General features: G+C 35.3%; 1 protein-coding gene across 3 annotated transcripts in view; it reads left to right on the top strand.

Moving 5' to 3' along the window:
- The window catches only part of PKN2 (protein kinase N2), a 144,782-nt gene that overhangs the window by 91,947 nt on the left and 31,485 nt on the right, over positions 1-21,350 (top strand). For 2 of the 3 annotated variants that reach the window (XM_070367738.1, XM_005888419.3), the window contains exons 7-15: positions 4,639-4,824; positions 5,788-5,897; positions 15,385-15,528; positions 15,853-15,928; positions 16,502-16,676; positions 16,898-17,018; positions 19,034-19,164; positions 19,245-19,320; positions 19,398-19,489. In XM_070367738.1, coding sequence (XP_070223839.1) covers positions 4,639-4,824; positions 5,788-5,897; positions 15,385-15,528; positions 15,853-15,928; positions 16,502-16,676; positions 16,898-17,018; positions 19,034-19,164; positions 19,245-19,320; positions 19,398-19,489 — 1,111 coding nt within the window. The remainder of the gene's footprint in view (positions 1-4,638; positions 4,825-5,787; positions 5,898-15,384; positions 15,529-15,852; positions 15,929-16,501; positions 16,677-16,897; positions 17,019-19,033; positions 19,165-19,244; positions 19,321-19,397; positions 19,490-21,350) is intronic. The other variant, XM_070367737.1, reaches the window with a different exon arrangement.

Here is a 21,350-nt window from a genome sequence, read left to right as displayed (position 1 = left end):
TTTACTTATTCTAATGGAATTCATAGCTATTGCTTATGAATATTTACTTCTTGGCTTTGTTTGTTTTTAAAATTTCATATTATGGGTTATAAAAGTAGAAAATTTAATTTTAAGCTATTTCTTATATGGTTATATGCAGATGCAATTGTGTCACCTCATAAAAGAAAGAAACTTCTATATACTTAATAAAGATCTTAAATATCTCCAGGTTTTTTCCTAAATGAAAGCAGGTGTTGAACATTGTCATCTCCTAATACATTGAGATTACTAAAATATTTAATTATTTACCAGGATTTGAAGTAGTAACCAGATGTTTTCAGTTTTCCCAGGATGACTTTTACATCCAAACATTTACAGTGGAAATGAACTAAGTTTACCACCTTAACAATAACAAAAAAAAGCAAATAAAACACACAGACACAAGTTGTTTCTTTTGAACCAGAATTGAAATGATATTCGTTAAACTTACAATGAGCCTTCATACTTTACAGTGAGATAAGGTTTCCATAGCCAAACCAAAAATAAGTTTGAACTTTTCCCTCATGCTTAGCCATCTTTATTGGGATATATTTGAAGTAATACACAGATTTTTCTGGTTTTAAATATAGTTTTACAATTTTTAGTGAATAAATATACCTGAGCTACCATTATCGATATCCAGTCTATAGAACAGTTTTATTGCATATATTTGAATTATATAATTTGAGAAGTTTTATTATATATTTAAAGTATGAAACCATCACCACAAATCAAGATAATTATATACATCATCTCCAAAAGTATCCTCATGTGCCTCTGTGAAACCCCTCCTTCTTTCTCTTTTCCTGCTTTCTTTCCCCATACCTGTCCCCAGGCAAATCACTGGCCTGTTTCTGTCACTAGATATTAGTTTGCATTTTGTAGAATTCTGTATTAATTGAATCATACAGTGTATACTTTCGTGGGGGAAATCTGGCCATTTTCACTCTGAATAATTCAGAAGAATTGCATGTATCAGTAGTCCCTTTCTGTTTATTGTTGGTACTATTTAATTGTGTGACTATACCATAACTTTTTTACCCATTCACCTCTAGTTGATAGTTGGGTTGTTTCCATTTTGTACTTTTTTCAAATATAACCGCTAATAACATCCTTGTATAATTTTTGTGTAAACGTGCATTTCACTTCACTTGGATAATACCTAGGAATGTTGTAGCTGGATCACATGGTAGTCTTCTGATAATGGGTTCTTTATCCACTTTTATATTTGAAAAAGCTTCATTTTTGAAAGATATTTTCAGTAGATTTAGAATTCTAGGTTCATGGTTTGTTTCCTCAGTACTTGAAAGATATTGCTTCTCTGTCTTGCTCTCATTGTTTCTAATGAGACATCTGCTGCCGTCCTGATCTTTGTACGTACTTGTCTTTTTTTCTCTGGTGGTTTTTAAAACTTTCTTTTTATCATTTGTTTTGAGAAATTTAATTATGTTATGCTTTGGTGTAATTTACTTATTTTTCTTTTGCTCAGTGTTTATTGAACTTCTTGGAAAGTTTCAAGCACATTATAGTTTTAACCATATTTGGAAAATTTTTAGTCATTATTTTTTCAAATGTCTCTTCTGTTCTCTGTCCTCTCTACTTTTCATGAAGGTCTTTCAGTACTCATATATTAGGACACTAGAAGTTAAACTCACAGCTCACATATGTGTTGTTTTGGGAGTTTTAATTTGTTTTTTTGTCCTCCAAGTCTTTCCTTTCTATCTTCTATTTTTGATCATTTATATTGCTCTAGCTTTAAGTTCACTAGCCTTTTTTTTGTGATGTGAATGTGCCACCAATCCCATCCAGTTTTTTTTTTTTTTTTTTTATCCTCAGACAGTGTAGTTTTCATCTCTAGAATTTTTTTGTTTTTTTTTTATTTCTTTGATGTCTCTCTTCAACATTTTAAATAGAATATATTTATAGATAACTGTGTGAATGTCTGCTAATCATAATATTTATATCAGTTTTATTTTTTAAATGGGTCCTACTTTTCTGTTTATTTGCTTTCCTGGTATGATAGGCAGAATATTAAGAATGACTTCCAGAATCCCTCCCATGTGAATATGATGGAGCATCACTTCTGTGATGTGGCAAAGAAGAGTTTTACATACGTGATTAAGGTTACTACTCATTTGAGTTAATGTAAAGGACAGTTATCTGGATCAGCTTAATACAGTCACATGAGCCCCTCAAAAAGCAGAAGAATTTCCCTGGCCAATTATTATTATTAAAGCTGCTCAGTCATGTCTGATTCTTTGTGACCCCATGGACTGTATAGTCCATGGAATTCTCCAGGCCAGAATACTGGAGTAGGTAGCCTTTCCCTTCTCCAGGGAATCTTCTAAATGCAGGGATTGAACCCAGGTCTCCTGCATTATGGGCAGATTCTTTATCAGCTGAGCTACAAGGGAAGCCCAAGAATAGTGGAATGGGTAGCCTATCCCTTCTCCAGTAGACCTTCCCCACCCAGGAATTGAACCAGGGTCTCTTGCATTGCAGGTGGATTCTTTACCAACTGAGCTATGAGGGAAGCCCTCCCTGGCCAATGGAAGAAGGGAAAGTCAAAGAGATATGAATCATAAAAAGGATTTTATGTGCCCTTGCTGGCTTAGAGATGGGGTGGGGTCACATGACAAGGGATGCAGGTCACCTCTAGAACTTGAAAATAGCTCCTGGCTGTCAGTAGCAAGGAAATAGGATCCCTATTCTTATGGCTTCAGGAAACTAGATTCTACCAGTAACCTGAATGAGTTTAGAAGCAGGTTCTTCAGAACTTCCAGATTAAGAGCCCAGCCTGGCAGACACAATGATTTCAGCCTTATAAAATCTTTAGCAAAGAATGCAGACCCTCCCACTCAAGCTCTGGCCTACAGAACTATTGGGTAGTAAATGGATGTTGTTTTAAGGCACTGTGTTTGTGATAATTGGTAATACAGTAATAGAAAACAAATACACCTGGTAATCTTTGAGTGAATGCCAGACATTTTGAATTTTAGCTTGTGAGGTGCTGGGTATTTTTGTATTCCTACAAATATTACAAATATTTTTGAGCTTTATTCCAGGTCACAATTAAATTACTTGGAAACAGTTTGATCTTTTGGGTAATGCTTTTTTTAATTTTTTTTTTTGAATTATTTTTGGCAGTGCTGGGTCTTCGTTGCTGCACACAGGCCTTCTCTAGTCATGGCGAGCAGGAGCTACTCTTTGTTGTGGTGCCTAGGCTTCTGTTTATGTGGCTTCACTTGTTACAGAGCACAGGTTCTAGAGCCCACGGACTTCAGTAGTTGTGGCTCGAGGAACTAGTTACCATGCGGCGTGCAGAATCTTCCCAGGCCAGTGATTAAACTCGTCCCCTGCATTGGCAGATGGACTCTTAACCACTGGACCACCAGGGAAGTCCCTGGGTAATATGGGACTACAGCATTGTTTAGTCTAAGGGTAATTATTCTGTGTTCCTGAATCAAAACTGAATACTTAGTCTGAGGAAGCTTCTGTACGTCTCAGGAATTCTGTCTCTGGATAGCTGTATTTTTTCCTTTATGCTGGCTGTGAAGTCTAGCCCTCTCAGTGCAATCTCTCTCGTTTCTGTCTCCTTAACTCAGGTAGTCCACTTGGCTCCCCCTTTCTGTACTGTACTGATGTCCATTAGCCTTTAACACTTTTTTTTTGTACTCTTTTTTTTTTTTTTAAGTTGTTTGAGTTGAGAGTAAATACAGACTTTCTTTACTTTGCTGAAAGTCCTTTGGTTACTTTTAAATAATTAAAAACTTTAAATAAAATTAAGTTTTAATTATTTAAGTTTAATGGGACAGCTTTTCCCAGAAGATACTCTTCCTAAAGTGCTTACTATATGTAGTATCTAAAATTTTAATATTGAAGAACCATTTTAAAATTTTAGTACACTAACTCTAGCCCAAATGATGACAAAGCCATATCTCTAGATAGCTAAGCTCAGATGTCCTCAGTTTCATTTGAACACCTTTCATATGTATTTGCCTAAGAAAACGACAATTATTTTATGCTTGGATAATTATAGCCCATTATTACTTGACTAACTAAACTATTAAAGTGAAAAGATAATGTTATTTTACATCTCAAATAGAACAGAAATCCATCTATTCAACCCCCCCCCAAAAAACCTGTAGTCATTTTCTGTGTTAACTGTGCAATTATTAAAAACAACTGTTATTCACATAGTCAGATTTCCTTGTTTCTAATTTCTGTATGTCTGTTTTAATAGGCATATTATTTAGCTTTATATTTCCCCTCCCACTTGTTTTATCCATATAATTCTGTAATTCTTCCATGTAATTACAGAAGTGACTATTCATATACACTAGAAGATGATGTAACTAGTTTTGTTCTGTGCCCTGTAGACAGCTTTTGGGAAGTGCTTTTCTTTCTATAAATTTTTTTTATAGTTGTCTTAAGTGAGAGTTTTTAATAAATTTTCTAAATAAAGCAAGAAAGAAGATAGTTACCTCAAAGAACCTCTGGGAGAAGAGATGTTGTTATTTTAGCAAACATTTCCCCCCCTATTTCTTAATAGTTAACAAAGACATAATTCTATGTGTGGAGAATTAATGTTTTCTTTCTTGATACTTAAATATGCTATAGGTACTTTGGAAGTTCGTCTTATGGGCTGTCAAGATATCCTAGAGAATGTCCCTGGACGGTCGAAAGCAGCATCAGTTGCACTACCTGGTTGGAGTCCAAGTGAAACCAGATCATCCTTCATGAGCAGAACAAGTAAAAGTAAAAGCGGAAGTAGTCGAAATCTACTAAAAACTGATGACTTATCCAGTTCAGTAATCAGATTTTTTTTTTAACAATCAAATAACAAATTAAAGTCCAATACAGAGGGCTGAGCGGTGGGGACAGAAGAGTGAGAAGAGTGAAAATTGGACAACAAACTTTACAATTATGATTTCCATAATTTAAAATATCAAAAGCTGTAATGACAGGAAAATTTTAAAGGCTACAAAATTTACCATACTGAAAATGTTGGAAAACTGAGTGACATTTAGCATTAATTTCTTTAGAATAATGAAATACTGAACACCACTCTTTATGACAAACTCTTTGTGTCACATCTTGATTCTTTAAATGGAATAATGACACTTCTAAAGTGATGAAGAAATTTTGATAAATAACCGTGTTAAATTAGGATTATAGCCTAGTGTCCAAGAAGTAAACTGAAATGGGGGAGTGGGTAAAGAATAAAATACAAGAGGTTTATGAAGTACTTTGGAGATACTCTGAAGTAGTCATAATCTATGATATATAACTGGTGGGAAAGGCATGTAACAATTCAGCCTAGTACAGTATATCTGCTTTCCTGTATATGGAGAGAGACTTTAGGAAAAATGTAAAAATAAAAATCATTTAAGGTAAAACCTTAATAAATAGCAAATGTAGAGGGAGAAAAACTGGGTGATTGATAATAATATATAAAAATACACCCACACATACATGTGTGGCAAACAACTACTGGCCACCTGTAAGTCCTTTCAGTAATTTTCTGATGTAAACGAAATAGCAATTACTATTTATGTTTTTATAAAACACAAAAGATAACTTGGAAGGGTCTAGTAGAAGTGTGTGTGTGTGTTTATATACAGCTAGCTGTTTAAGATTTAGAAGCTTCAGTAGTGAGTAAGAAAAACTTATTTCAAAGTCCCATAAGACTTTTGTTGACATAAAACAGTGTTATTTCTATTTTAAAGGTTTTAAAATACTTAATCAAATTTTAAATTGTAATTACAGATGATGTCTGTGCAGTTTTGAAGCTGGACAATACTGTGGTTGGTCAAACTAGCTGGAAACCCATTTCCAATCAGTCGTGGGACCAGAAGTTTACACTGGAACTAGACAGGGTAAGATGAGAAACTTTTTACCTGAATTTTCATTATATTTATAATTCATTTTTCATGCATATTTTATGTTTTAGAAGAGTTTGATAAATTTTATTCTTAACAGAATCTAAGAAGAACCTAGGTATTTTTGACATTTCCCATCTGATGAGGTATATATAAATCTACCTTATCAGATTGCTGCAGGAGCTTTCATTTGTGCAGTGATTTGAAAATATATACTTTGTACTAACCTGAAAGATCGACAACCAGGTGAGATCTAATATTGAACTATTTTTTGAATTTTAATAATGTGCTGTCTAACCACTAAGGAGATTTTTCTGACTCACCACTTGTGGGTTATATTATCAAAGCTGCATTTGAAGTGAACTGTTGTGCTCAGACAGACATTCCTCCATGTATCTCAGTGGATTTCATGGATACTGTGAGTGGCTAGAATGTAATCTGTAATCTGCTGCAGAACCCAGCAGAAGTAAACTTGGTCCAGAGTAGAGTTAAATCCATGGTGATAATTTTACTTACATTCTGATATATCCATTGGTGTGTGGGAAGAAAATATTAAAATTTAATCATAATTTTATCTAAAAGATAAGAAAGATGTTTTTATCATTTAGTATTCAGGTTAATGGTACATATGTCTTTAAAAAATTACATATATTAGTGAAAGCAGATTTATAGTGCTTAATGATGATATGATGTGGCACTTACTACTCTGGCCTCTACTTTTAAATATTTTTTCTGGTTTATTTCTTTTCTATCTCAGAGGCAGCATCTTAATCAGGCCCTCACCATTGCTTTTCTTGGTTCAAATACTATGTCACCCACTTAAATGTATTTGGACAAATGCTTAACTTTTTGTGTATATCAGTTTCCTTATCTTTAATACTATCCACCTCACTGAAGGGCTTTCCTGGTGGCTCAGCAGTCAGAGAATCTGCCTGTAGTGCAAGAGACGATTTCCCTGGACAGGGAAATGGTAACCCAGTCCAGTATTTTTGCCTGAGAAAGCCCATGGACAGAGGAGCCTGGCAGGCTACAGTCCATGGGGTTGCAAGGGTGGGATATGACTTAGTGACTAAACTACCACCACTAAAGAGCTTTTGATAGGGAAATTGACATCTGATTTAGATGATCAGATGTAAATAATACAAATATTGTTGTTGTTGTTCAATTGCTAAATAGTGTCCGACTCTGCAATCTCATGGGCTGCAGCATGCTGGGTTTCTCTGTCCTTCACTTTCTCCCAGAGTTTGTTCAAACATATCCATTGAGTCACTGATGTCAGCCAACCATGTCATCCTCTGTCACTCCTTTCTCCTCTTGTTCTCAATCTTTCCCAGTATCAGGGTCTTTTCTGATGCTCTGAAAGAGCTCTGGAAAAGAGCTCTTTTCCAGAGTCAGCTCTTTGCATCAGGTGGCCAAAGTATTGGAGCTTCAGCTTCAGCATCAGTCCCTCCAATGAATATTCAGGACTCATTTCCTTTAGGATTGAGTGGTTTGATCTCCTTGCAGTCCAAGGGACTCTCAAGAGTCTTCTCTAGCACCACAGTTAAATGCATCAGTTTTTTGGCACTCAGCCTTCTTTATGGTCCAACTCTCACATCTGCATGACTACTGGAAAAACCATATCTTTGATTATGTGGAGATTTGTTGGCAAAGTGGTGTCTCTTTTTAATACGCCATCTATGTTTGTCATAGCTTTTCTTCCAAGGAGCAAGTGTCTTTTAATTTCATGGCTTACAGTCACCATCTGCAGTGATTTTGGAGCTCAAGAAAATAAAGTCTGTCACTATTTCCATTGTTTCCCCATCTGTTTGCCATAAGTGATGGGATCGGAGGCCATGATCTTCGTTTTTTAAATGTTGAGTTTTAAGCCAGCATTTTCACTCTCCTTTTTCACCTTTATCAAGAGGCTCTTTAGTTCCTCTTTGCTTTTTGCCATTAAGGTGGTGTCATCTGCATATCTGAGATTGTTGGTGTGTCTTCCGGCAATCTTGATTCCAGCTTGTGATTCACCCAGCCCAGGATTTCACATGATGTTCCTTGCATGTAAGTTAAATAAGCGGGGGCTTCCCTGGTGGCTCAGACTGTAAAGAATCAACCTGCAGTGAGGGAGACCTGGCTTCAGTCCCTGGATTGGGAAGATCCCCTGGAGGAGGGCACGGCAACACCAGTATTTTTTGGAGCTTCTCTGGTAGCTCAGTTGGTAAAGAATCTGCCTGCAGTGTAGGAGAACTGGGTTTGATCCCTGGGTCAGGAAGATCTTCTGGAGAAGGAAATAGCAAACCACTCCAGTATTCTTGCCCATGGACCAAGGAACCTGGCAGGCTGACAATATACAACTTTGATGTACTCCTTTCCCAATACAAATATAGAAGCTAATAAAAAAGTTACTAGCCCATAATGGGAAAAAGTTTATAAAGGAAGAAAAAAAAAGGTCTAACAATCAAATCTTAAGCAGTGTCCCTAGCATAGGAAAAGAAGGAAGATTTGCCAAGGAGAAGTAGAAAACTCTGGGTAGAATCAGATCATAACCTTATGAAAGCTTATCCAGTATCTAGTGAAGAGTTGCTAGGATGTTGAGATGATGAAATTCCTGTTACAAATGAAACACTTCAAAGCAAATGGGATTTAAAATCAATTATAGATTTAACTAAGATTTGGTAACTGTCTTTAAAGTGAAAAGGAGGGGCTTCCCTTGTGACTCAGTGGTAAAGAATCCACCTGCCAATGCAGGAGACATAGGTTCAATCCCTGATCCGGGAAGATCCCACATGCCACAGAGCAACTAAGCCCCTGCACCACAACTGTTCAGCCTGTGTTCTGGGAGCCACAACTACTGAGCCCATGTGTTACAACTACTGAAAGCCCGTGTGCCCTAGAGCCCATGCCTGCAACAAGAAGAAGCCACAACAATGAGAATCCAATGCACTGCAATTGGAGAGTAGCCCCCACTTGCTCCAACTATTAGGTTCGTACAAAAGTAATTGCAGTTTCAGACCACGAATTTTAAATCATTATGATTAGGCTCAAACCCATTTTTAGCTATCAAAATAGGAACCATTGCAATCAATACATTTTGCCAATGAGAAATGAGATTGTTTTTTCTTATACCATAACAATCATGCTTCAGGATTCAATAAACTTTTTGAAAGCATTTTCTGCCTCCTGCTGGTTGTGTGTTTTCCCTGCATAAAGTTGTTGAGATGCTTGAAGAAATGGTAGTTGGTTGGTGAGAGGTCAGATGAATATAGCGGATGAGGCAAAACTTCATAGCCCAATTTATTCAACTTTTGAAGCATTGGTTATGCAATTACGCAGTCAGGCATTGCTGTGGAGAATTGGGCCCTTTTTGTTGACCAATGCTGGCGGCAGGCATTGCAGTTTTGGTGCATCTCATCGATTTGCTGAGCATACTTCTCAGATGTAATGGTTTCTCTGGGATTCCAAAAGCTGTAGTGCCTCAAACTGGAAGCAGACCACCAGAAACCATGACTTTTTTTGGTGCAAGTTTGGCTTTTGAAAGTGTCTTGGAGCTTCTTCTCAGTCCGTCTGCTGAGCTGGTCATTGCTAGTTGTCATACAATCCACTTTTTGTCGAATGTCACAATGTAATTGAGAAATGGTTTGTTGTTCTTGTGTATAGTAAGAGAACTTGTGTACAGTAAGAGAAGACATGCTTAAAACAACAGTTTTTTTTGATTTGCAGTCAGCTCATGAGGCACCCACTTATAGAGCTTTTTCACCTTTCTGATTTGCTTCAAATGCCAAATGATTATAGGATGGTTGACGTTGAGTTCTTCGGCAACTTCTCACATAGTTGTGAGGGGATTGGCTTTGATGATTGCTCTCAGTTGGTCGTTGTCAACCTCTAATTGCCAGCCACTATGCTCTCCTCTCCTTGGCAAAACTTCTTGAACCACCACTGCACTGTCTATTAGCAATTCCTGGCCAAATGCATTGTTGATGTTCCGCGTTATCTCTGCTGCTTTATGAACTCAAAAAGTCATTCAAATAAAAAATGTCACTTGAATTTGCTTTTTGTCTATCATCATTTCTATAGTCTAAATATAAAATAAACCTCAATTATTAAGTCATCAGCAAAAAACATAAAGTAAGAAATTCACATTAAAGTGATGTATAGTGTTGTTGTTCAGTCACTAAGTCGTGTCCAACTCTTTGCAACTCCATGGACTGCATCACACCAGGCTTCCCTGTCCTTCACCATCTCTTACAGTTTGCTCAAACTCATGTCCTTTGAGTCTGTGATGCCATCCAACCATCTCATCATCTGTCGTCCCCTTCTCCTGCCTTCAATCTTTCCCAACATCCAGGTCTTTTCCAATGAATCAGTTCTTCACATCAGGTGGCCAAAGTATTGGAGCTTCAGATTCAGCATCAGTCCTTCCAATGAATATTCAGGGTTGATTTCCTTTAGGACTGACTGGTTTGGTGTCCTTGCTGTCCGAGGGACTATCAAGAGTCTTCCCCTACACCACAGGTTGAAGGCATCAGTTCTTTGATGCTCAGCTTTCTTTATGATCCAACTCTTAACATCTGTACATGACTACTGGAAAAACCATAGCTCTGACTATATGGACCTTTGTAGGCAAAGTAATGTCTCTGTTTTTTAATTTTTGTCTAGGTTTGTGATTGCTTTTTTCCCAAGGAGCAAGTGTCTTTTAATTTCATGGCTGCGTGAAATTTATACATCATGAAATTAAAAGAGCAGGAGTCACCACATTTATTTAAGAATGTATTCCAGTATCAAATGGCAAAGTTCAACAATGCGAAAGCGCAATTACTTTTGCACCAACCTAAACAGAAAAGCCTATGCAGCAACGAAAACCCAGCACAGCCGAAAATAAATAAAATTATTGTTATTATTATTATTTTTAAATTATACGGAGGAACACATAAAACAAAAATTAAAGTAGGGATAGCAGTGAGATGTCCATTTGTGTGTATTGACTAAATGGATTGGTAGTAACTTCCTCAAGCTCACTGTTAAGGTTTATTGGATGAGTTGTTGTTTATGCTGATCAAGTAGCAGTGTTTGCCAAGTGCTTTAAAAGGGGCAAGTGGTAGGTTGTAGTACGTGTTCTGTTCATCCTTGAACATCCTTGACTGTATGCTTTGTGAGTGTGGAAGATAAAGCAAAATCAATGATGATAGATTTTATTTCAGTACAAAGAATAGTACTGTTCAAAAATAAATTGCTACAGTAAGTTCTCTCTCAGTGAGGTTTTTTAACTTCTCATTTTATATCAGAGTATAGTTGATTAACAATATTTTATTAGTTTCAGTTCAGTTGCTCAGTCGTGTCCTACTCTTTGTGACCTCATGAACCACAGCACACCAGTCCTCCCTGTCCAACACCAACTCCCGCAGTTCACCCAAACCCGTGTTTGGGTGAACTCAAATCCTTTGAGTCGTTGATGCCATCCAACCATCTCATCCTCTGTTGTCCCCTTCTCCTCCTGCCCTCAGTCTTTCCCAGCATCAGGGTCTTTTCAAATGAGTCAGCTCCTCGCATCAGGTGACCAAAGTATTGGAGTTTCAGCTTCAGCATTAGTTTTTCCAATGAATATTCAGGGCTGTTTTCCTTTAGGATTGACCGGTTTGATTTCCTTCCAGAGTGATTATATATCGATAAATTTCAGAGCTGATAGTAGGCCAGGAGTGTCCTTCAGAATGTTCTTTCTTCCTTGATAATTTGTATGAGATAGACAGTTAACAGTGGCAAAAATGAAGAAACAGCAGAAGATGATGAAAACCTGGTAAAGAGTGAATAATTTACTATTATCCAACCTATACACTTAGAAAACTACAAAGTTTGATAACTGTTGTTTGGTAATGTTTTACTTGCACTGTAATCTTCATCTGAAATTGTTTTTCTTCTTCATGACATGAGACTTTCTTCCCACTTTGGAGTAATCTCTCTTGAAACTTTGAAGACACTGCATAGCTAAGTAAAGCTATTCATCCCTTAGGTCAGTTTGACCTTCTGGGTTCCTAATGTGCATGTTACCTATCCCTGACTGGATTAGAAGCTCCTCTTTGGGGAAGGCCACATTGCTAAGCATGATAAATACTTCTGTTTATGTAGTATATTTTACCTTTCATGTGCTTTTTTAGTTTTTATTTTATCCCTTATATTTTTAGAATATTTATTTATAGAAAATGTTTATAGAAACATTTATAGAAGATATTATTTTAAACTGACATGTTCATGCTCAGCATTTTGCCTAATGTCAAGCTTCTTTGCTATGACATTCTAGAACTAAGTTGTCTATACTGTTTCTTTCTTTTCCAAAATACAAAAGTTCATAGGTCTTTTCATTTATTTTTTAATTTATGTTGTATTTTTGGTCATGCCATGTAACTTGTGAAATCTCAGTTTCCCAACAAGGAACTGAATCCAGGCCATGGCAGTGAAAGCCCAGAATTTAAACTTCTAGGCCACAGAGAACTCCCAGATAGATCTTTTTAGAGTTTTGAGATACTCTAGAAATTATCTAGATTTAGAATGATCTAGAAAAGTTAAAATTATGTTCCTGGGAGCTCGGGGCTCTTGTAGAATCATTTCAGATACAACACAAACTATTTTTATGTATGTGTTTTGATTTTGTTTTGAGATTCAGGGTAAGATGTCATTTGAAATTTGGCAGTTTAAAAAAAAAGTTTTGAAAATTACTGATGTAATCCAGCCTCCTCATTTTACAGATTAATAAGGATATTTTGTGTTCTAGAGGTTAAATAACTAGCCCAAGGTATAAACTAGGATTCTGAAGTGTGCTATCAGTTCTGAGTTCTTTCTGTTCTTATCAGGTTACCCTTTTTATATTTTCTTATAAAATTTCTTCTTTATTAATGTTTATTAGAAACACAATAGCTGTCTAATTTCACATTTTTTCTGAATTCCCTCAGCCTTCCTCTAGTAAAAAGTTTAGTCCTTCCATGAGAGATTGAAATAAAAAGCAAGAATTCTTATATATAACCTCTTCCCATTCACATTTCCTTTTGATTAACTTTGCTAATGTAATGGGGAGCCATCTTTATCAATATTAGAAACAGGATGAATTGAAGCTTGGAAAAGTTTTAACAGGAACCAGTTCTGGAGAAGGCAATGGCACCCCACTCCAATACCCTCGTCTGGAAAATCCCATGGACAGAGGAGCCTGGTAGGCTGCAGTACATGGGGTCACTAAGAGTCAGACACGACTGAACGACTTCACTTTCACTTTTCACTTTAATGCATTGGAGAAGGAAATGGCAACCCACTCCAGTATTCTTGCCTGGAGAATCCCAGGGAAAGAGGAGCCTAGTGGGCTGCCGTCTATGGGGTCTCACAGAGTCGGACATGACTGAAGCGGCATAGCAGCAGCAGCAGCAGTTCTGTTAAGAGCAGAGTACTAGAGAATGTTCACTGATCAGTGGAAAAAGAAGAAGAGAATATTGACAAAGTGGGAGCCAGTAGAAAGGTTGTAGAATTAGTGGATTAGAAGTAACAGTGAGGTTCAAGGATCAGTGGATGTTGAGGGGCTAGAAAGATTGAGCTACTAGAATGTTAGGAGGTGATGGTCAGAGAGAAGGATGCAAACAGCTGAGGCTGTGGAAAGATTATAGATACTGGTGGGAGTGAGAGGCTGAAATGTAGGAATGAGGACAAGATTAGTAGAGAACTTCTCAAGGGATTCCTATTTATTGTTTTTGCATTATCAGAAATTGCCAATACATACTATTAAACTATCCACACTCCTGTCCTCATTCTTCCAAATAATTAAATCAGTAACTTAGGGTTTATATTATTATGAAAGTGAAAGTGTTAGTCACAGTGTGAAAAGTATAACAACTTTTAAGTATTACTAATTCCATCCCCAGCATCAATACTACTTTCATTTGCCTGACTCAAAACAAGTTTTCCTCCCTGATACTGTTGGAGAATACAGAAAGTAGACTTCTCCATTTCTAGTTTAAAATAATGTAGTCTAAACTACCAACCTCTGGTTCAATTATGTAGTTTATAGTTCCGAAGATAACTGTTTTCAAAATACTTAAAATTCTAACTTGAATAGAATAATATAGCATTAATACTTATCACTTCTAAATGCCATTGTTGATCTTGAAATAATTATACTTCCCCTTTCATGACAAATATTCTCTGCATTAGTAATATCAGAAAGAAGCAGTGAGGTAGGAGGTCCTCAGCTCATGTGCTCACTGCCAAGGTGTCTTTTCCTCGTCATTTTTCCTGATTGTCTGTGAGACCTTCTAGCACATTGTGTCTTGACTGATTTTTTTCATGTGTTGTTTTTTGTTAGTATTTTCTGTAAGTCAAATGATTTTATTATGCATACTAGGAGTTTAGATAATAAGATGCGTAAGTTCACAAACTGAAAGTTTTTATATGAAAGAAATAATGTATTACTTTGTTGAGCCTAAAGGAAAAAACATTTATCTCTATGGATGATCCACAAAATTCTGAAAAACAAAATAATGGAGAAGTCATGCTTTATAATTTAAATGTATGCAGATTATGACTTGTATGTAGAGGTCTATTTATGGCTTTGCCTCCAAATTATAAACTGTGTTCTACAAGTATATTTAATAATTGATTGTTAAAACCTTAAATATATTTTTCCACATAAGCATTATTTTTATAGAGTTTTCCCTCATGTAGATATGGTATAATATACTTGTCCCTGGTTTTGTGCAGCTTTTTTGTTTTGTTTTGTCTGATTTTGTAATAAATGAACATCTTTCTGTAAAAAACTTAGTTTTCTGTTTAATGCTGACCTAATCAGACCCCTATTGGTCCTGTTACTCAGTATTATTCTTTAGAAGATTAAATGATCTAACATTCTTAAAAGTGTTTGGCATAGTGTGTGGCACACTGAAAGCAGAGAATAAATGCTGTTTACAGATGTTTTCCTGATTTAGCATTGAGATTATAAGGTTTGGACTTCCCTGGTAGTCCAATGGTTAAGACTCCACACTCCCAACACAGGGGCCACAGGTTCAGTCCCTGGCCGGGGAAGATCCTACATGCCACATAGCCAAAAAAATAAGAAAGAAATAAAAAGGTTTGAATTGGGTTCTTTGAGGTGAACACTGAGGTCATACAATAGCACAACAGATGATACCAGTTGGAAGAGGAAAATCCAAAAGATATTGAAGCTGTGAGATGGGGAAGAGTTTCTGTGGTCATTCGTCTGTATTGTTAGTTCCCAGTTATGTATTCTTTATCTAAAAGAAATACCTTAACTGAGGAGTGTCAGAATATGAATTTCTTCCTTTTAGTAAAATATATGTTTGTTAAAGTAATACATAACAGAGAAACATTATAAAAGCACTCTTTAAAATAGTGTGACCGTTGTGTATGTTATCTTTGTTTATTGTATTTGTACTTTGTACTTTTTGTAATATTTTTTCACGTTTGTCCAATGATGTCTTCCCTGTTTTCTTTATTTTTTATTTAATTATTCTAGTCACGTGAACTGGAAATTTCAGTTTATTGGCGTGATTGGCGATCTCTGTGTGCTGTAAAATTTCTGAGGTTAGAAGATTTTTTAGACAACCAACGGCATGGCATGTGTCTCTATTTGGAACCACAGGGTACTTTATTTGCAGAGGTAATAAATGTATTTTATTTTAAGTATGCATAACTGCAATTGAAGTTATATATGTAAGCAACATGATGTAGAAATGGGAAGAGTATTTAGGCTGAATGACAGATAACTTGAATTCTTGGCTCAACTCTGCCACTAAATAGTATATTACCCTAAGACAAATCATTTTTCTTTCCTAGGTCTGTTATCTTATCTAGAAAATGAGGGGATGGAACCAAATTATATCTTAGATTCTCTTAAGTTTTTAAAACTTAGAAAGTTTACTGAATTTCATGAACCATGAATCTAATGCTGTATTCATGTCAACTTAAATTTTCTTCACTGCAGGTTACCTTTTTTAATCCAGTTATTGAAAGAAGACCAAAACTCCAAAGACAAAAGAAAATTTTTTCCAAACAACAAGGTAATTACTAAGAAATCAGGTAGAGAGTGTTTTGGTGTTATCTTAAATATTTTAAATGTACATACTGTTTAAAAAGTGATACCCATCTTTGCTTTTTGCTTATTTGTTCAGTTATTTACTTAGTTTTATTAGGGAAAGTTTTAAACATATATATAGAGACTAGTGCAATGTAACATCACTCAGTTTCAACAACAGTCAACTCATGTCCAATTTTGTTTCATCCATGTTCCATCACTCACAACTTCCTCAGCTTATTTGAAGTGAACCCAGACATCATATTGATTCATCCATAAATATTACAGTATCTCTAAAAGATGGGAATTCTTTTTTTTTTCAACCTTAACCACCTATCATTACTAGACTTAAATGAGCAATTCCTACCTATTTATTTTTTAAACAGATTTTGCTTTTTTGCACTAGCCTTTAATAACAAATAGTTAAGAACTTTTTTTAAATGACAGATACTGTTTGTTCTTCATAAATTATAAACCAATGAATATGAATTTTTCAGTTATGGCTTTTGGTAATAAAAAAAATTACTTGTTCGGTTTTCTTTATTTACAATATCCACAGGCAAAACCTTTCTCAGAGCTCCTCAAATGAATATTAATATCGCCACATGGGGAAGACTTGTGAGAAGAGCTATTCCTACAGTAAATCATTCTGGCACCTTCAGCCCTCAAGCCCCTGTGCCTGCTACAGTGCCAGTGGTTGATGTACACATCCCTGAATTAGCACCTCCAGCTAGGTATGCATTTTAACATTATTAAGCTTTTATAAAATAATTATTGTGATACTCATACATTTTGATTACAGTGAATCTATTACAAGTCTCATTTTTTCCAAATAGTGTTTTGAAGTTAGTGCTCGACTTTTAAAAACAATAAAATTGTTTGCTTTAATTTTAAAGCTATTTAAAATATATACTTTTGATTACTGCTTTTGGTGAATTGCTTTATCTTTTATAAGTGATTCCACAGTAACCAAGTTGGACTTTGATCTTGAACCTGAGCCTCCTCCAGCCCCACCACGTGATTCTTCCCTTGGTGAAATAGATGAATCTGCAAGAGATTTGGATACACCAGGACAGGTAAGGCATTTTAAACCTTGTATAATTCCTTTCACCAAATAAATTACCAGTTATAGCATCATGGTAATTTATCAGCTGTAGCATCATTGGGCTTCCCTTGTGGCTCAGATGAGAAAGAATCTGCCTGCAATGTGGGAGACTGGGATTGGATCCCTGGGTAAGGAAGATCCCCTGGAGGACATGGCAACCCACTGCAGTATTCTTGCCTGGAGAATCCTCATGGACAGAGGAGCCTGGAGGACCACATGGGGTTGTAAAGAGTCAGACACAACTGAGCAACTAACACTATAGCATCATAGTGAATGAGATGCACTTTTAAGCTGTTTCTTATGAGTGAAACATAAAAACCTCTGGATGCCCATGAGCCACTAGAGATGGAATAGGTTGCTTATTCTAGGAGCCTGGGAGTATGGCTGATATTAGATGAAGTATTTCCTGACTGTGCATCTTCTAACTAGGTTAACATGATACCTGAAAATGCATATAAAATGAAAGTAATGTATTCATTTTTTTAATTGAAATATTGATTTACAACACTGTTTCAGGTATTTTTTTCAGAGTCTATTTCATTATAGCTTTTTACAAGATAATGGTTATAATTCCCTGTGCCATACAATATATCCTATTATCTATTTTATTTATAGAAGTTTGTATCTAGTAACCCTATACCCTTAGTTTGTCCCTCTCCTATTTCTTCACCCCCTGGTAACCACAACTTTGTTTTCTAAATCTATGAGTCTATTTCTGTTTTGTAAATACATTCATTTATATTATTTTTTAGATTCCACATATGGGATATATACCATTTCTTCCTCTGACTTACTTCACTAAGGGTAATATTCTATAGGTCCATCCATATTGCTGTAGAGGGCATTATTTCATTCTTTTTGTGGGCAGAGATTAATTTTCCATTCTATATACCACATTTTAAAACAATTTTATTGAAGTATAGTTGATATACAATGTTGTGCTTAATTTCTTCTGTAGAGCAGAGTGACTCAGTTATACATATAAATATTTTTTTCCATTACAGTTTATCGCAGGATATTGAATATAATTTCTTATGCTATATAGTAGGACCTTGTTGTTTATCCATCCTGTATATAGTAGTTTGCGTCTGCTAATCCCACATTCCCAATCCTTTCCTCCCCCAACTCCGTTGCCCTTGACAACCACAAAGCTGTTCTCTATATTTCTGAGTGCTTTGTTTTGTAGATATGTTCATTTGTGTTATATTTTAGATTCCACATATAAATGATATCATGTGGTATTTGTCTTTCTCTTTCTGACTTAATTCATGTATCATGATAATCTCTAGGTCCATCCATGTTAGTGCAGACAGCATTATTTCATTCTTTTTTAATGGCTGAGTAATTCCACTGTGTGTCTGTGTGTATATATACACACACACACACCAAGTGTTCTTTATCTGTTCATCTACCAGTGCACATTCAGGTTGTTTCCATGCCTTGGCTATTGTAAATAGTGCTGCAAGAACATAGGGGTGCATGTATCTTTTTGAATTAGAAATTTGTCTCAGTATATGCCCAAGAGTAGGATTGCTGGATTATAGGGCAACTGTATTTTTAGTTTTTTTAAGAACCTCTGTACTGTTTTCTATAGTGGCTGCACCAATTTACATTCCTACCAACAGTGTAAGAGAATACCCTTTCATGTGCCTATTGGCCATCTGTGTATACCGCATCTTCTTAAACCAGTGGTCTGTTGGTGGACACTTTGGTTGCGTCCATGAAACTAGCTATTGTAAATAGTGCTGCTGTGAACATTGGAGCTCCTGTGTCTTTTCAAATTAGTATTTTTATTATTTATTTTTTACATTTTTAAGATAAGAGTAATATATAATTAATGACCATAAAAATGAATATCTAATTATAATATCTGAATTTTATTTTCTCATTCATATTTATATTGACTTAACATTTTTTCTTTATTCTTACCTAATAAGTTGTTTTCTGAATGTTTCTATGATTTAATGAGTGTTTAATATTTTGCAGGATTCAGAAACTGTTTTTGATACTGAGAATGACAGAAACAGAATACTTCCAAAATCTCAATCTGAATATGAGCCTGATATCCCTCAGTCAGGCCTAGAGTATAGTGGTATTCATGAACTTGAGGACAGAAGGTAAAGAATATATCCACAGCTTTACTTACCTGTTTGGTCCCATGCTTTTGCCTTATTTTAATCGGCATTACTGTTTTCAGATCTCAACAAATGTTTCAGTTCAGTCTACAAGACTTCAGATGTTGTGCTGTCTTGGGTAGAGGACATTTTGGAAAGGTAATCTTTTAAATTTTCTTTCTTTGTAGGCATTCTAATCATTCAAATGAGAAATAATTATTTTAATCTAATTTCAGGTGCTTTTGGCTGAATATAAACACACTAATGAAATGTTTGCTATAAAAGCCTTAAAGAAAGGAGACATTGTGGCACGAGATGAAGTAGACAGGTTAGTTTTTAAAAATGAAATTGTTACACTTTTCTAAAGTTATAACTTATGAAAATCTATGTATTCAGTATATATCGAAATGACAAAATTATCTCTTTCAATAATACAGTCAATTGTTGAATAACATGGTCTTCAACTACGTGGGTTCACTTAAATATGGATATTTTGCATTTAGTAAATGCTGTAATATTACGTAGTTTGTGGTTGGTGAATTCATAGATGTGGAAGAACTGCAGATACATAGGGCTGACTGTAAATTATGCACGATTAACCCCCATGTTGTTCAGGGATCAACTGTTATAAGTAAAGAAACTAAATAAATTAATGCGTGAGGTGGGTATTGATTAAATATTGTTTTTCTTTTTAGCTAATTCCCTCTTCCCATTCTTATGACATTTTACTGCTTGGTGAATACCAAAAAAAGTCGATGAAATCTTTAAACTAATTCTAATAAGTTTTTATACTTGGAAATGTTGAAATATTTGTATGAATTAGGAACTATTACACATCTGTGGTTGGGTGAGGCTATTTCTCATTTCATACTACAGAAGTAATAAGATGTCATTTACAAGTAATCTTCAGTTAAGTGGTTAATTCCTTCTGCTTTTTAAAATACGCCTGTATCTATTTTCATTTCTCTTAATATGGTAGCTTTTGACCACAGCATCTTTCCTTTCTGTGTGTAAATTGGTATGGATTCATCTTCATATATGATTATTAAAATGTAAGGACTTTGGGGATAATATTGTAATTAGGTTAGAGAATATATTTTAAAAAGACTATCTCAAATTAATGGAGTGGTTCAACCTGGAAATTGTTGTATAATAAAATGGCATTTTATTACAGAAAGAGACTTTTTTTTATATTTAGAAGAACCAGGAAGCATCAGTTGATATTACTAAAAGACAGCCCTATGTAATGAAAACAGCCTGGGATTATGAGTGAGAAGATTCTCTAGTCCTGATTGTTCCTTCTTAATTAATGATTTGATCCCAGGGCAATTCACTGAACATCTTTGAGCCTCAATTAACCCACATATTTTTAAAATACATTTTTTGGTAATACTTGCCTTACTGAATTGGATTATTGCCATGTAATATATCAAATTGCTATTTTTAATATATTTCCATTGTATGGGAAGTTCTTAGAATTAGGATCAATCTTAAAAGATGAGCGTTTCCTTTATGTAAATCTTTTCCTTTTGGATTTGCCTATTTATTTTTTATCTGTTTCTCATACTCCTCAATTATGTCAAAATAAACTCTTCCTTGATCTAAAACAACTCAGGATTTTGCATAATATTTATAAAATATTCTGAACACCATAGTATATGCTAGCAGTTACATCAGTAGTTAAAGCAAACCTTTAATTACACTGTCAGTCTGTTTTTAATTACAGTAATAGTACAGTCAGATGTTTTTCTTTTCTGGAAGAATATCTGCTTTATTCCAGATCCATAATGGTAAATTCATTTATAGCCTAAAATAATAGTTAGTAATATGAAAGTGGTAATTACTTGGTGGTTTATATAACTTTCTGCTACATTGTTACTGTTTTGAGCCACATCTCTGTAGGAAAAAAAACTTTGCAATTAAATATAGATAGAATAATGTTAATATTACTATTAAAGAAGAATGTCTGGATCAGAGGATGAAGCTTTAGCCAGATTCGGCGGACATGGGTTTGGACTCCGGGAGTTAGTGATGGACAGGGAGGCCTGGCGTGCTGCAGTTCATGGGGTTGCAAAGAGTCAGACACGACTGAGCAACTGAACTGAACTGAGGACATTACCCCTACTTTAAGAGGTGGCAAGAATACACAGAAGAACTATACAAAAAAGATCGTAATGACCCAGATAACC

This window comes from Bos mutus, chromosome 3 (genome assembly GCF_027580195.1).
Source record: "Bos mutus isolate GX-2022 chromosome 3, NWIPB_WYAK_1.1, whole genome shotgun sequence".
In the NCBI taxonomy this organism is placed as follows: domain Eukaryota; kingdom Metazoa; phylum Chordata; class Mammalia; order Artiodactyla; family Bovidae; genus Bos; species Bos mutus.
The sequence above is the reverse complement of the archived record's forward strand: the minus strand, read 5'-3'. Positions and strand labels throughout refer to the sequence as shown.